Here is a 15,941-nt window from a genome sequence, read left to right on the forward strand (position 1 = left end):
TCTATCTTGGTGAACCAACTAGCCCCCTTAATCCGAGCAAACAAATCAGACAGCAGCGGCAAGGGGTACTGAAATTTGACCATGATTTTATTTAGAAGGCGGTAATCAATACAAGGTCTCAGCGAACCATCCTTCTTGGCCACAAAAAAGAACCCTGCTCCTAATGGCGACGACGACGGGCGAATATGACCCTTCTCCAAGGATTCTTTTACGTAACTCCGCATAGTGGCGTGCTCAGGCACAGACAAATTTAACAGTCGACCTTTAGGAAACTTACTACCAGGAATCAAATCGATAGCACAATCACAATCCCTATGCGGAGGTAGGGCACTGGACTTGGGCTCATCAAATACATCCCAGTAATCCGACAAGAACTCTGGGACCTCAGAAGGGGTGGATGATGAAATAGACAGGAATGGAACATCACCATGTACCCCCTGACAACCCCAGCTGGACATAGACATAGATTTCCAATCCAATACTGGGTTATGGACTTGTAGCCATGGCAACCCCAACACGACCACATCATGCAGATTATGCAACACCAAAAAGCGAATATCCTCCTGATGCGCAGGAGCCATGCACATGGTCAGCTGGGTCCAGTACTGAGGCTTATTCTTGGCCAAAGGTGTAGCATCAATTCCTCTAAATGGAATAGGATATTGCAAGGGCTCCAAGAAAAACCCACAGCGCCTAGCATACTCCAAGTCCATCAAATTCAGGGCAGCGCCTGAATCCACAAATGCCATGACAGAATAGGACGACAAAGAGCAGATCAAAGTAACGGACAAAAGAAATTTCGACTGTACCGTACCAATGGTGGCAGACCTAGCGAACCGCTTAGTGCGCTTAGGACAATCGGAGATAGCATGAGTGGAATCACCACAGTAAAAACACAGCCCATTCTGACGTCTGTGTTCTTGCCGTTCAGCTCTGGTCAAAGTCCTATCGCACTGCATAGGCTCAGGTTTATGCTCAGGTAATACTGCCAAATGGTGCACAGTTTTACGCTCATGCAAGCGTCGATCGATCTGAATGGCCAAAGACATAGACTCATTCAGACCAGCAGGCATAGGAAATCCCACCATGACATCCTTAAGGGCTTCAGAGAGACCCTTTCTGAAAATTGCTGCCAGAGCACATTCATTCCATTGAGTGAGCACAGACCACTTCCTAAATTTCTGACAATATATCTCTACCTCATCCTGACCCTGACACAGAGCCAACAAATTTTTCTCTGCCTGATCCACTGAATTAGGTTCATCATACAGCAATCCGAGCGCCAGAAAAAACGCATCAATATTACATAATGCAGGATCTCCTGGCGCAAGGGAAAATGCCCAGTCTTGAGGGTCGCCACGTAATAAAGAAATAATGATCTTAACTTGTTGTACTGGGTCACCAGAGGAGCGGGGTTTCAAAGCCAGAAACAGTGTGCAATTATTTTTGAAATTCAGAAACTTAGCTCTATCTCCAGAAAATAACTCAGGAATAGGAATTCTAGGTTCTAACATAGATTTCTGAACCATAATGTCTTGAATTTTTTGTACTCTTGCAGTGAGATTATCCACACAAGAAGACAGACCTTTAATGTCCATCACTACACCTGTGTCCTGAACCACCCAAATGTCTAGGGGAAGAGAAAGACAAAACACAGTGCAAAGAAAAAAAAATGATCTCAGAACTTCTCTTTTCCCTCTATTGAGAAGCATAAGTACTTTGGGCCTCCAGTACTGTTATGAACAGGTGATTCAGAACCACAATGGACCTGGTGGTTACGAGCACAGAAAATGACCTGATAGTTGCTAATCACATAGGACGAGCTCTGAGACGTGGGAACTCTGCTGACCACAATTCCTAATCCTATCATACCACACTAAAGGTAGCCGTGGAGCGTTCCTGACCAGACCTAGACGCCTCGGCACAGCCTGAGAAACTAGCTAGCCCTGAAGATAGAAAAAAAAGCCTACCTTGCCTCAGAGAAATTCCCCAAAGGAAAAGGCAGCCCCCCACATATAATGACTGAGTAAGATGAAAATACAAACACAGGGATGAAATAGATTTTAGCAAAGTGAGGCCCGACTTACTGAATAGACCGAGGATAGGAAAGATAGCTTTGCGGTCAGCACAAAAACCTACAAACAACCACGCAGAGGGGGCAAAAAGACCCTCCGCACCGACTAACGGTACGGAGGTGCTCCCTCTGCGTCTCAGAGCTTCCAGCAAGCAAGAAAAACCAATATAGCAAGCTGGACAGAAAAAATAGCAAACAAAAGTAACACAAGCAGAACTTAGCTTATGCAGGGCAGACAGGCCACAAGAACGATCCAGGAGAAAGCAAGGCCAATACTGGAACATTGACTGGAGGCCAGGAACAAAGAACTAGGTGGAGTTAAATAGAGCAGCACCTAACGACTTAACCTCGTCACCTGAGGAAGGAAACTCAGAAGCCGCAGCCCCACTCACATCCACCAGAGGAAGCTCATAGACAGAACCAGCCGAAGTACCACTCATGACCACAGGAGGGAGCTTGACCACAGAATTCACAACAATTATCCTCCTGGCCATAACCCTTCCACTTGACAAGATACTGAAGCTTCCGCCTCGAAAAACGAGAATCCAAAATTTTCTCAACCACATATTCCAACTCTCCCTCAACCAACACCGGGGCAGGAGGATCAACAGAAGGAACAACGGGCACCACATTTCTCCACAACAAAGATCTATGAAAAACATTGTGGATGGCAAAAGAGGCTGGAAGGGCCAAACGAAAAGACACAGGATTGATAATCTCAGAAATCTTATAAGGACCAATAAACCGAGGCTTGAACTTAGGGGAAGAAACCTTCATAGGAACATGACGAGAGGACAACCAAACCAAATCCCCCACACAAAGCCGAGGACCAACACACCGACGGCGGTTAGCAAAACGCTGAGCCTTTTCCTGGGACGTCAAATTGTCTACCACGAGTCCAAATCTGCTGTAACCTGTCCATCACAGAATTTACACCAGGACAATCAGAAGGCTCAACCTGCCCTGAAGAAAAACGAGGATGGAAACCAAAATTACAAAAGAAAGTCGAAACCAAAGTAGCCAAACTAGCCCGATTATTAAGGGCAAACTCGGCCAACGTCAAGAAAGTCACCCAATCATCCTGATCAGCAGACACAAAACATCTCAAATAGGTCTCCAAGGTTTGATTAGTTCGCTCAGTTTGACCATTTGTCTGAGGATGGAACGCCGAAGAAAAAGACAAAACTATACCCATCCTAGCACAAAAGGCCCGCCAAAACCTGGAAACAAACTGGGAACCTCTGTCAGACACAATATTCTCCGGAATGCCATGCAAACGAACCACATGTTGGAAAAACAATGGAACCAAATCAGAGGAGGAAGGCAATTTAGGCAAAGGTACCAAGTGGACCATTTTAGAGAACCGGTCACAAACCACCCAGATAACAGACATCCTCTGGGACACAGGAAGATCCGAAATAAAATCCATGGAAATATGCGTCCAAGGCCTCTCCGGGACGGGCAAAGGCAAAAGCAACCCACTAGCGCGGGAACAGCAAGGCTTAGCCCGGGCACAAGTCCCACAGGACTGCACAAAAGAACGCACATCCCGCGACAAGGAAGGCCACCAAAAGGACCTAGCAACCAAATCTCTGGTACCAAAAATCCCAGGATGACCGGCCAACACAGAACAATGGACCTCAGAAATTACCTTACTTGTCCATCTATCAGGAACAAACAGCTTCCCCACAGGACAGCGGTCAGGTTTATCAGCCTGAAACTCCCGAAGCGCCCGCCGCAAATCAGGGGAGATGGCAGACAGAATCACCCCTTCCCTAAGAATGCCAACGGGCTCAAGGACTCCAAGAGAATCCGGCAAAAAACTCCTAGAGAGGGCATCTGCTTTAACATTCTTAGATCCTGGAAGATCTGAGACCACAAAATCAAAACGAGAGAAAAACAGGGACCAACGAGCCTGTCTAGGGTTCAGCCGCTTGGCCGACTCAAGGTAAATCAGATTCTTGTGATCGGTCAAGACTACAATGCGGTGCTTGGCTCCCTCAAGCCAATGTCTCCACTCCTCAAATGCCCACTTCACAGCCAACAACTCCCGATTGCCGACATCATAATTGCGTTCCGCAGGCGAAAACTTTCGGGAAAAGAAGGCACATGGCTTCATCAAGGAACCATCAGAATTCCTCTGTGACAAAACGGCCCCTGCCCCAATCTCAGAAGCGTCAACCTCAACCTGAAAGGGAAGAGAAACATCCGGCTGACGCAAGACAGGGGCAGAAGTAAATCGGCGTTTAAGCTCCTGAAAGGCCTCAACAGCCTCAGAGGACCAATTAGTCACATCAGCGCCTTTCTTCGTCAAATCGGTGAGGGGTTTAACCACACTATAGAAGTTGGCAATGAAACGGCGATAAAAATTAGCAAAGTCCCAAAATTTCTGAAGGCTCTTCACAGATGTGGGTTGAATCCAGTCATGAATGGCTTGGACCTTAACAGGATCCATTTCTATAGACGAAGGAGAAAAAAATAAACCCCAAAAAAGAGACCTTCTGAACTCCAAACAGGCACTTAGACCCCTTCACAAATAGAGCATTATCACGAAGGATCTGGAATACCATCCTGACCTGCTTCACATGAGACTCCCAATCATTGGAAAAAATCAAAATATCATCCAAATACACAATCAAGAATTTGTCAAGATAATTGCAGAAAATATCATGCATAAAGGACTGAAATACAGAAGGAGCATTAGAAAGCCCGAAAGGCATCACCAGGTATTCAAAATGGCCTTCAGGCATATTAAATGCAGTTTTCCATTCGTCACCCTGTTTAATACGAACAAGATTATATGCCCCTCGAAGGTCAATCTTGTTAAACCAACTAGCCCCCTTAATCCTAGCAAACAAATCAGAGAGCAAAGGTAAAGGGTATTGGAATTTGACCGTGATCTTATTAAGAAGGCGATAATCAATACAGTGTCTTAAGGAGCCATCCTTCTTGGCAACAAAAAAGAATCCCGCTCCCAATGGTGACGAAGACGGCCGAATATGCCCCTTCTCTAAAGACTCCTTAACATAGCTCCGCATGGCGGCATGCTCTGGCACAGACAGATTGAAAAGTCGGCCCTTAGGGAACTTACAGCCAGGAATCAAGTCAATAGCACAATCACAATCCCTATGTGGAGGAAGGGAACTGGACTTGGGCTCATCGAATACATCCTGGAAATCTGACAAAAATTCAGGAACATCAGAAGAGGGGGAAGAGGAAATTGACATCAAAGGAACGTCACTATGTACCCCTTGACAACCCCAACTAGTCACAGACAGTGATTTCCAATCCAGCACTGGATTGTGTACTTGTAACCATGGAAAACCCAGTACAACAACATCATGTAAATTATGCAACACCAGAAAACGGCAATCTTCCTGATGTGCAGGAGCCATGCACATAGTCAGCTGAGTCCAATACTGAGGTTTATTCTTGGCCAATGGTGTAGCATCAATACCCCTCAAGGGTATGGGACTCTGCAAAGGCTGCAAAGAAAAACCACAGCGCCTAGCGAATTCCATTAAGTTCAGAGCAGCGCCTGAATCCACAAATGCCATGACGGAAAAAGATGACAATGAGCAAATCAGGGTCACAGACAGGAGAAACTTAGGCTGCACAGTACTAATGGTAACAGGCCTAGCGACCCTCTTAATACGCTTAGGGCAATCAGAAATAGCATGAGCAGAATCACCACAGTAAAAACACAGCCCATTCTGACGTCTGTATCCCCTATGTTCCGCTCTAGTCAAAATCCTATCACATTGCATGGCCTCAGGACTCTGCTCTGAGGACACTGCCATATGGTGCACCACTTTGCGTTCGCGCAGGCGCCGATCAATCTGAAAGGCCAGAGACATAGATTTGCTCAAACCTACAGGCGTGGGAAACCCCACCATAACGTCTTTAAGGGCTTCAGAAAGACCCTTTCTGAAAATTGCTGAGAGCGTCCTCATTCCATTTAGTGAGCACAGACCATTTTCTAAATTTCTGGCAGTATAATTCTGCCGCTTCCTGACCCTGACACAGGGTCAATAGTGTTTTCTCAGCATGCTCTACAGAGTTAGGTTCGTCATACAATAATCCGAGCGATTGAAAGAATGCATCTATATTGAGCAATGCCGGATCCCCTGACTCAAGAGAGAATGCCCAGTCCTGAGGGTCGCCACGCAGCAGAGAAATAACTATCTTTACTTGCTGAATGGGGTCACCCGAAGAACGGGGTTTCAGGGCAAAAAACAATTTGCAGTTATTTTTAAAGTTCAAAAACTTAGATCTATCCCCGTAAAACAAATCCGGAGTAGGAATTCTAGGCTCTAAGGCCAGAGTCTGAACAACATAATCTTGAATACTCTGTACTCTTGCAGCAAGCTGATCCACATGAGAAAACAACCCCTGAACATCCATGCCTGCATCCAAATCCCGAATCATACAGAGATCAAGAGGAAGGAAAAAGACAAAACAAACTAAAGAAAAAAAAATGGCTCAGAAATCTTTTTCTTTTCCTTCTTTTGAGATGCATTCAGCTTATTTTTGGCCAGTTGTACTGTTATGGTCTGGTGATTAAGGAGCGACATGCGACTAGCTCTGAGCAGGTGGTAACTATACTGACCGCAGTCCCTAAGCTCAACGCAACACTAAAAGTAGCCGTGGAATGCTCCTAACTCTCCCTAGGCATCTCGTCACAGCCCAAGAGCTAACTACCCCTAAAGATAGAAGCAGGAAAACTATCTTGCCTCAGAGAAAATCCCCAAAGGATAGTTTAGCCCCCCACAAATAATGACTGTGAGAGGAGAAGGAAATGACATACGTAGTATGAAACAAGATTTAGCACAGGAGGCCACTTCTAGCTAGATAGAAATAGTACAGGACAGAACGCTGTGCGGTCAGTAAAAAAACTAGAAAAAGTCCACCGCAGAGAAATGCAAAAATCTCCACACCTGACTAAAGGTGTGGAGGGCAAACTCTGCTGCCCAGAGCTTCCAGCTTAGCTGAATAGATCCATACTGATAAGCTGGACAAATGAGCAAAACATAGAAAGTGCTGAACAACAAAGTCCACAACAAGTGAACTGCAAAAGAACAAGCAAGGACTTAGCTTTGCTGAACTGGTCAGAGAGTCAGGAAAATCCAAAGAGCAATAATTCCAGGCTGGAACAATTGACAACTGGCATTGAATGAGGGATAAGGCCAGACTAATATAGCAGAGCCAGAAAGACGATCAGTGAAAACAGCTGCAGAAACTAAATCCAAGAAGCAGCCATACCACTCAAAACCACAGGAGGGAGCCCAAGAGCAGAACTCACAAAAATGCTACTTACAACCACCGGAGGGAGCCCAAGAGCGGAATTCACAACATGTATACAGTATATACGTGTGTCATCTCCCCTGTATATAGTATATACCTGTGTGTCATCTCCTCCTGTATATAGTATATATATGTGTGTCATCTCCTCCTGTATATAGTATGTACCTATATGGCATCTCCTCCTGTATATAGTATATACCTGTATGTCATCTTCTCCTGTATATAGTATATACCTGTGTGTCATCTCCTTCTGTATATAGTATATACCTGTGTGTCATCTCCCCTGTATATAGTATATACATGTGTGTCATCTCCCCTGTATATAGTAACATAGCAACATAGTAACATAGTTAGTAAGGCCGAAAAAAGACATTTGTCCATCCAGTTCAGCCTATATTCCATCATAATAAATCCCCAGATCTACGTCCTTCTACAGAACCTAATAATTGTATGATACAATATTGTTCTGCTCCAGGAAGACATCCAGGCCTCTCTTGAACCCCTCGACTGAGTTCGCCATCACCACCTCCTCAGGCAAGCAATTCCAGATTCTCACTGCCCTAACAGTAAAGAATCCTCTTCTATGTTGGTGGAAAAACCTTCTCTCCTCCAGACGCAAAGAATGCCCCCTTGTGCCCGTCACTTTCCTTGGTATAAACAGATCCTCAGCGAGATATTTGTATTGTCCCCTTATATACTTATACATGGTTATTACATCGCCCCTCAGTCGTCTTTTTTCTAGACTAAATAATCCTAATTTCGCTAATCTATCTGGGTATTGTAGTTCTCCCATCCCCTTTATTAATTTTGTTGCACTCCTTTGTACTCTCTCTAGTTCCATTATATCCTTCCTGAGCACCGGTGCCCAAAACTGGACACAGTACTCCATGTGCGGTCTAACTAGGGATTTGTACAGAGGCAGTATAATGCTCTCATCATGTGTATCCAGACCTCTTTTAATGCACCCCATGATCCTGTTTGCCTTGGCAGCTGCTGCCTGGCACTGGCTGCTCCAGGTAAGTTTATCATTAACTAGGATCCCCAAGTCCTTCTCCCTGTCAGATTTACCCAGTGGTTTCCCATTCAGTGTGTAATGGTGATATTGATTCCTTCTTCCCATGTGTATAACCTTACATTTATCATTGTTAAACCTCATCTGCCACCTTTCAGGTAGTATGTACCTGTATGTCATCTCCCCTGTATAGAGTATATACCAGTGTGTCATCGCCCTTGTATATAGTATATATGTGTGTGTCATCTCCTCCTGTATATAGTATATACCTGTGTGTCATCTCTCCTGTATATAGTATTTATCTGTGTGTCATCTCCCCTGTATATAGTATATATCTGTATGCCATCTCCTCCTGCATTAGACCGCGTTCACACGTTATTTGGTCAGTATTTTTACCTCAGTATTTGTAAGCTAAATTGGCAGCCTGATAAATCCCCAGCCAACAGGAAGCCCTCCCCCTGGCAGTATATATTAGCTCACACATACACATAAGAGACAGGTCATGTGACTGACAGCTGCCGTATTTCCTATATGGTACATTTGTTGCTCTTGTAGTTTGTCTGCTTATTAATCAGATTTTTTGTTTTTGAAGGATAATACCAGACTTGTGTGTGTTTTAGGGCGAGTTTAATGTGTCAAGTAGTGTGTGTTGAGTTGCATGTGACTACATGCATGTAGCGACTTTTGTGAGATGTGTTTTGTGTGGCGACATGCGTGTAGCATCTTTTTGCATGTCGAGTTGCATTTGACAGGTTAGTGTAGCAAGTTGTGTGCAGCAAGTTTTGCGCATTGGCGAGTTTTGCGCGTGGCGAGTTTTATGTGTGGTGCGTTTTGAGTATGTGCAAGTTTTGTGTGAGGCAACTTTTGCATGTGTTGCAACTTTTGTGCATGTGGCAATTTTTCCGCGTGTGCAAGTTTTGTGTGTGGCGAGTTTTCCATGAGGTGAGTTTTCCACGTGTGGCAAGTTTTGCATGTGGCGAGTTTTCCATGAGGTGAGTTTTGCACGTGTGGTGAGTTTTGCGTGAGCCTAGTTTTGCATGTGGTGAGTTTTGCACGTGGCGAGTTTTGAGCGGCGACTTTTGTGTTTCGACTTTTATGTGGCGAGGTTGGTGTATGTGTGGTGAAATGTGTGCTGAGGGTGGTATATGTGTTCAAGCACGTGGTAGTGTGTGGCGCATTTTGTGTGTGTGTTCATATCCCCGTGTGTGGTGAGTATCCCATGTCGGGGCCCCACCTTAGCAACTGTAAGGTATATACTCTTTGGCGCCATCGCTCTCAGGCTGCCGTCACACTAGCAGTATTTGGTCAGTATTTTACATCAGTATTTGTAAGCCAAAACCAGGAGTGAAACAATTAGAGGAAAAGTATAATAGGAACATATGCACCATTTCTGCATTTATCACCCACTCCTGGTTTTGGCTTACAAATACTGATGTAAAATACTGACCAAATACTGCTAGTGTGACGGCAGCCTCACTCTTTAAGTCCCCCTTGTTCACATCTGGCAGCTGTCAATTTGCCTCCAACACTTTTCCTTTCACTTTTTCCCCATTATGTAGATAGGGGCAAAATTGTTTGGTGAATTGGAAAGCGCGGGATTAAAATTTCACCTCACAACGTAGGCTATGACGCTCTCAGGGTCCAGATGTGTGACTGTGCAAAATTTTGTTTCTGTAGCTGCGACGCCTCCAACACTTTTCCTTCCACTTTTTTCCCCATTATGTAGATAGGGGCAAAATTGTTTGGTGAATTGGAACGCGTGGGGTTAAAATTTCGCCTCACAACATAGCCTATGACGCTCTCGGGGTCCAGACGTGTGACTGTGCAAAATTTTGTGGCTGTAGCTGCGACGGTGCAGATGCCAATCCCGGACATACACACATACACACACACACACATACAAACATTCAGCTTTATATAGTAGACTAGCTGAAGAGCCCGGCGTTGCCTGGGCATAGTAAATATCTGTGGTTAGTTATAGCACGTCACTTCTCTTATTTTCCCATCACACCTCTCATTTTCCCAATCACATCTTTAATTTTCCCCCTCACATCTCTCATTTTCTCCCTCACACCTCTCATTTTCTCCCTCACTCCTCTCATTCCCCCCTAACACTTGTCATTTCAACCTCACATCTGTCATTTTCTGATCACTCCACTATTTTTCCTCACTCCTCTCATTTTGCACTCACACCTTTTCATTTTCACCTCACACCTCTCATTTTCACCTCATTACCTCAGTATATACATGTTTGTTATCTCCCTTATATATAGTATACATCTGTATGTCATCTCCTGTATATAGTATATACCTGTATGTCATCTCCCCTGTATATAGTATATACCTGCTGTGTGTCATCTCCCCTATATATAGTATATACCTGAATGTCATCTCCTATTATATATAGTATATACCTGTATGTCATCTCCTCCTGTATATAGTATATACCTGTGTGTCATCTCCCCTTTATATAGTATATATCTGTGTGTCATCTCCTCCTGTATATAGTATATACCTGCATGTCATCTTCTATATATAGCATATACCTGTATGTCATCTCCTCCTGTATATAGTATATACCTGTGTGTCATCTCCCCTGTATATAGTATATATCTGTGTGTCATCTCCTCCTGTATATAGTATATACCTGCATGTCATCTTCTATATATAGCATATACCTGTATGTCATCTCCTCCTGTATATAGTATATATCTGTGTGTCATCTCCTCCTTTATATAGTATATACCTGCATGTCATCTTCTATATATAGCATATACCTGTATGTCATCTCCTCCTGTATATATATGTACCTGTATGTCATCTCCTCCTCTATATAGTATATACCTGTGTGTCATCTCTCCTGTATATAGTATATATCTGTGTGTCATCTCCCCTGTATATAGTATATACCTGTGTGTCATCTCCTCCTGTATTAGACCTCATTCAGACGTTATTTGCTCAGTATTTTTACCTCAGTATTTGTAAGCTAAATTGGCAGCCTGATAAATCCCCAGCCAACAGGAAGCCCTCCCCCTGGCAGTATATATTAGCTCACACATACACATAATAGACAGGTCATGTGACTGACAGCTGCCGTATTTCCTATATGGTACATTTGTTGTAGTTTGTCTGCTTATTAATCAGATTTTTATTTTTGAAGGATAATACCAGACTTGTGTGTGTTTTAGGGCGAGTTTCGTTTGTCAAGTTGTGTGTGTTGAGTTGCGTGTGGCGACATGCATGTAGCGACTTTTGTGAGATGAGTTGTGTGGCAACATGCGTGTAGCAACTTTTTGTGTGTCGAGTTGCATGTGACAGGTTAGTGTAGCAAGTTGTGTGGAGCAAGTTTTGCGCATGGCGAGTTTTGCACGTGGCGAGTTTTATGTGTGGTGCCTTTTGAGTATGTGCAAAGTTTTGTGTGAGGCAACTTTTGCATGTGTTGCAACTTTTGTGCATGTGGCAATTTTTCCACGTGTGCAAGTTTTGCGTGTGGCGAGTTTTCCATGAGGTGAGTTTTGCACTTGTGGCGAGTTTTGCAAGAGCCTAGTTTTTGCATGCGATTTCTGCGCGTGGCGAATTTTGAGTGGCGACTTTTGTGTTTCAACTTTTATGTGGCGAGGTTGGTGTATTTGTGGTGAAATGTGTGCTGAGGGTAATATGTGTTCAAGCACATGGTAGTGTGTGGCGCATTTTGTGTGTTGATATCCCCGTGTGTGGTGAGTAACCCATGTCGGGGCCCCACCTTAGCAACTGTACGGTATATACTCTTTGGCGCCATCGCTCTCATTCTTTAAGTCCCCCTTGTTCACATCTGGCAGTTGTCAATTTGTCTCCAACACTTTTCCTTTCACTTTTTCCCCATTATGTACTGTAGATAAGGGCAAAATTGTTTGGTGAATTGGAACGCGCGGGGTTAAAATTTCGCCTTACAACACAGCCTATGACGCTCTCAGGGTCCAGACGTGTGACTGTGCAAAATTTTGTGGCTGTAGCTTCGACACCTCCAACACTTTTCCTTTCACTTTTTTCCCCATTATGTAGATAGGGGCAAAATTGTTTGGTGAATTGGAACGCGCGGGGTTAAAATTTCGCCTTACAACATAGCCTATGACGCTCTCAGGGTCCAGACGTGTGACTGTGCAAAATTTTGTGGCTGTAGCTGCGACACCTCCAACACTTTTCCTTTCACTTTTTTCCCCATTATGTAGATAGGGGCAAAATTGTTTGGTGAATTGGAACGCGCGGGGTTAAAATTTCGCCTTACAACATAGCGTATGATGCTCTCGGGGTCCAGTTGTGTGACTGTGCAAAATTTTGTGGCTGTAGCTGCGACGGTGCAGATGCCAATACCGGACATACATACATACACACACATACACACACACACACACACACACACACACACACCAGCTTTATATATTAGATATATATACACACATATTTCAGCCACATTGAAAAGTTTGTAGCAATGCGTTTCAGCAGCTAAATGATTTACTTACTGTGTTGCCAATGAATTTTGCTGCTGAGCAAGCTAAAATCTGTTGTGAGATTTTGCAACATGATGGGCCTGCTATTCATTTGAAAATGCCATTTCAGTTTATTTTTTTGTAAATGGTTGCAACATTTTCTCCACATCGGAACATGGCCTCCTACAGACGCCTCTGAGAGTAGGAAAGTTGTATAGAAAAAATTGGAGTCCGACTCAACAGAACTGGATTTTCCTTTTTAAATATAGTGCATACAAAAGAAAAATTGACATGGTCAACATGACCCAGTCAACTTGTTTTGACAGCACTAGGCAGTCTTACTCATGAGTCACTATATTTTCTTTTGAAAAAAAAAAAAAAAAAGGAAAATCCAGTCCTGTTGAGCCGGACTCCAATTTTTTCTATTTTCCTTGATGTGAGGCCAGGGCAAGGCCGATGTGTGAGCCCCAGGTGGATGAGCATAGAGCAAAAGGGTGAGATGGAATTAGGTTTTTAGGAAAGTTGTATATCTTACCTTACATCCTTCACATGCATGCACCCCATAATGGAAGCCTGAAGCTTTGTCACCACATATCTTGCAGTCCACATTATGCACAGTTTGTTGATGCAAAAGTGAACCTGAAATTCGCTCATATGAAGAGGGAGATCTAGGTGGGATTTCTGCAATATTAAGATGACATTTGATGTTAAATGTTTTTTCAGCAGATTACAAAAGATGTGATCAAGGATGAGTATGTGAAAAAATATTTTTTTCTCTAAAGACATATGCATCAAATTTTACATGTATTATAGGGCATATGAAGAACTATTTAGTTTCTTTACGCATTGTAAAGTTTCCTCATGTAATTTTGTTGATTTAACCCCTTCATGACCGGAGGTATTTTCTTTATGCGGTTTCATTTCTTGTTCACCTTCTTCCCAGAGCCATAACTTTTTTATTTTTTTATCAATATGGCCATGTGCGGGCTTGTTTATTGTGGGACGAGTTGTACTTTTGAACGACTCCATTGGTTTTAACATATCGTGTACTGGAAAATGGGAAAAAAATTCCAAGTGCAGGGAAATTGCAAAAAGTGCACTCCCACAGTTGTTTTTTGTTTTAATTTTTTATTATATTCACTAAATGCTAAAAATGACCTGCCATTATGATTCTCCAGGTCATTGTGAGTGTATTGACACAAAATATGTATAGGTACTTTTTTATCTAAGTGGTTAAAAAAAATTCCAAACTTTAAGTAAAAAAACAATTCTATCTGGGACTTGCATAAAACGCCAAAAGCCATAACATTTTTGTGACATTTCATACAGTTTTATGCCAGAATTCTTACAGAACAGATGAAATGGAACTTAAATTCAATTGTGAAGTGGAACTAAATTTATTGGTTATTTTAAATTTTTGTGGAAATTCAAAAACTGAAAAGTGGGGCGTGCAAAATTTTTCTGCCCCTTTAACTTATTAACTTAATACTTTGCTGCGCCACCTTTTGCTGCGATTACAGCTGCAAGTCGCTTGGGATATGTCTATCAGTTTTGTACATCGAAAGACTGAAATTCTTGCCCATTCTTTCTTGGCAAACAGCTCGAGCTCAGTGAGTTTTGATGGAGATCGTTTGTGAACAGCAGTTTTCAGCTCTTTCCACAGATTCTTGATTGGATTGAGGTCTGGACTTTGACTTGGCCATTCTAACACTTGGATATGTTTATTTGTGAACCATTCCATTGTAGATTTTGCTTTATGTTTGGGATCATTGTCTTGTTGGAAGACAAATCTCTGTCCCAGTCTCGGGTCTTTTGCAGACTCCAACAGGTTTCTTCAAGAATGGTCCTGTATTTGGCTCCATCCATCTTCCCATCAATTTTAACCATCTTCCCTGTCCCTGCTGAAGAAAAGCAGGCCCAAACCATGATGCTGCCACCACCATGTTTGACAGTGGGGATGGTGTATTCGAAGCTTTGTTGCCTTTACATCAAACATATCGTTTGGCATTGTTGCCAAAAAGTTCGATTTTGGTTTCATCTGACCAGAGCACCTTCTTCCACATGTTTGGTGTGTCTCCCAGGTGGCTTGTTGCAAACTTTAAACGACAATTTTTATGGATATCTTTGAGAAATGGCTTTCTTCTTGCCACTCTTCCATAAAGGCCAGATTTGTGCAGTGTACGACTGATTGTTGTCCTATGGACAGACTGTCCCACCTTAGCTGTAAATCTCTGCAGTTCATCCAGAGTGATCATGGGCCTCTTGGCTGCATCTCTGATCAGTCTTCTCCTTGTTAGAGATGAAAGTTTAGAGGGACGGCAGGGTCTTGGTAGATTTGCAGTGGTATGATACTCCTTCCACTTCAATATGATTGCTTGCACAGTGCTCCTTGGTATGTTTCAAGTTTTGGAAATCATTTTGTATCCAAATCTGGCTTTAAACTTCTCCACAACAGTATCACGGACCTGCCTGTTGTGTTCCTTGGTCTTCATGATGCTCTCTGTGCTTCAAACAGAACCCTGAGACTATCACAGAGCAGGTGCATTTATACGGAGACTTGATTACACACAGGTGGATTAAATTATTTATCATCATTAGGCATTTAGGACAACATTGGATCATTCAGAGATCCACAATGAACTTCTGGAGTGAGTTTGCTGCACTGAAAGTAAACGGGCCGAATAATATTGCACGCCCCACTTTTCAGTTTTTGAATTTCCACAAAAATTTTAAATAACCAATAAATTTCGCTCAGCTTCACAATTGTGTTCCACTTGTTGTTGATCCTTCACCAACAATTTACATTTGGTATCTTTATGTTTGAAGCATGTTATGTGGGAAAAGGTTGAAAAGTTCCAGGGGGTCGAATACTTTCGCAAGGCACTGTATTATTTAACAAAAAGAAAAAGAATTGTGATGTAATTTTCTTGTTCAAACTCTATAGCCAGATACCCTCATTAATATTAAATAAAGACACACACACACAATTAAAGAGACACACACTCACAATTAAATAAAGACACACACATGCACAATTAAATAAAGGCATACACGCACAGTCACCAGCCTATGTAGGAGCATTAAC

At 43.0% G+C, this 15,941-nt stretch overlaps 1 protein-coding gene across 5 annotated transcripts in view; it reads right to left on the reverse strand.

Moving 5' to 3' along the window:
* Positions 1 to 15,941, reverse strand: part of PPARD (peroxisome proliferator activated receptor delta) — a 154,616-nt gene that overhangs the window by 108,459 nt on the left and 30,216 nt on the right. For 2 of the 5 annotated variants that reach the window (XM_069756603.1, XM_069756601.1), the window contains exon 2: positions 13,392 to 13,537. The exons of 2 other annotated variants lie outside the window; for them this stretch is intronic. In XM_069756603.1, the coding sequence (XP_069612704.1) occupies positions 13,392 to 13,537 (146 nt within the window). Of the gene's footprint in view, positions 1 to 13,391; positions 13,538 to 15,941 lie in introns of those variants that run through there. One more of the 5 variants, XM_069756602.1, reaches the window with a different exon arrangement.

This window comes from Ranitomeya imitator, chromosome 3 (assembly GCF_032444005.1).
Source record: "Ranitomeya imitator isolate aRanImi1 chromosome 3, aRanImi1.pri, whole genome shotgun sequence".
Taxonomy (NCBI): domain Eukaryota; kingdom Metazoa; phylum Chordata; class Amphibia; order Anura; family Dendrobatidae; genus Ranitomeya; species Ranitomeya imitator.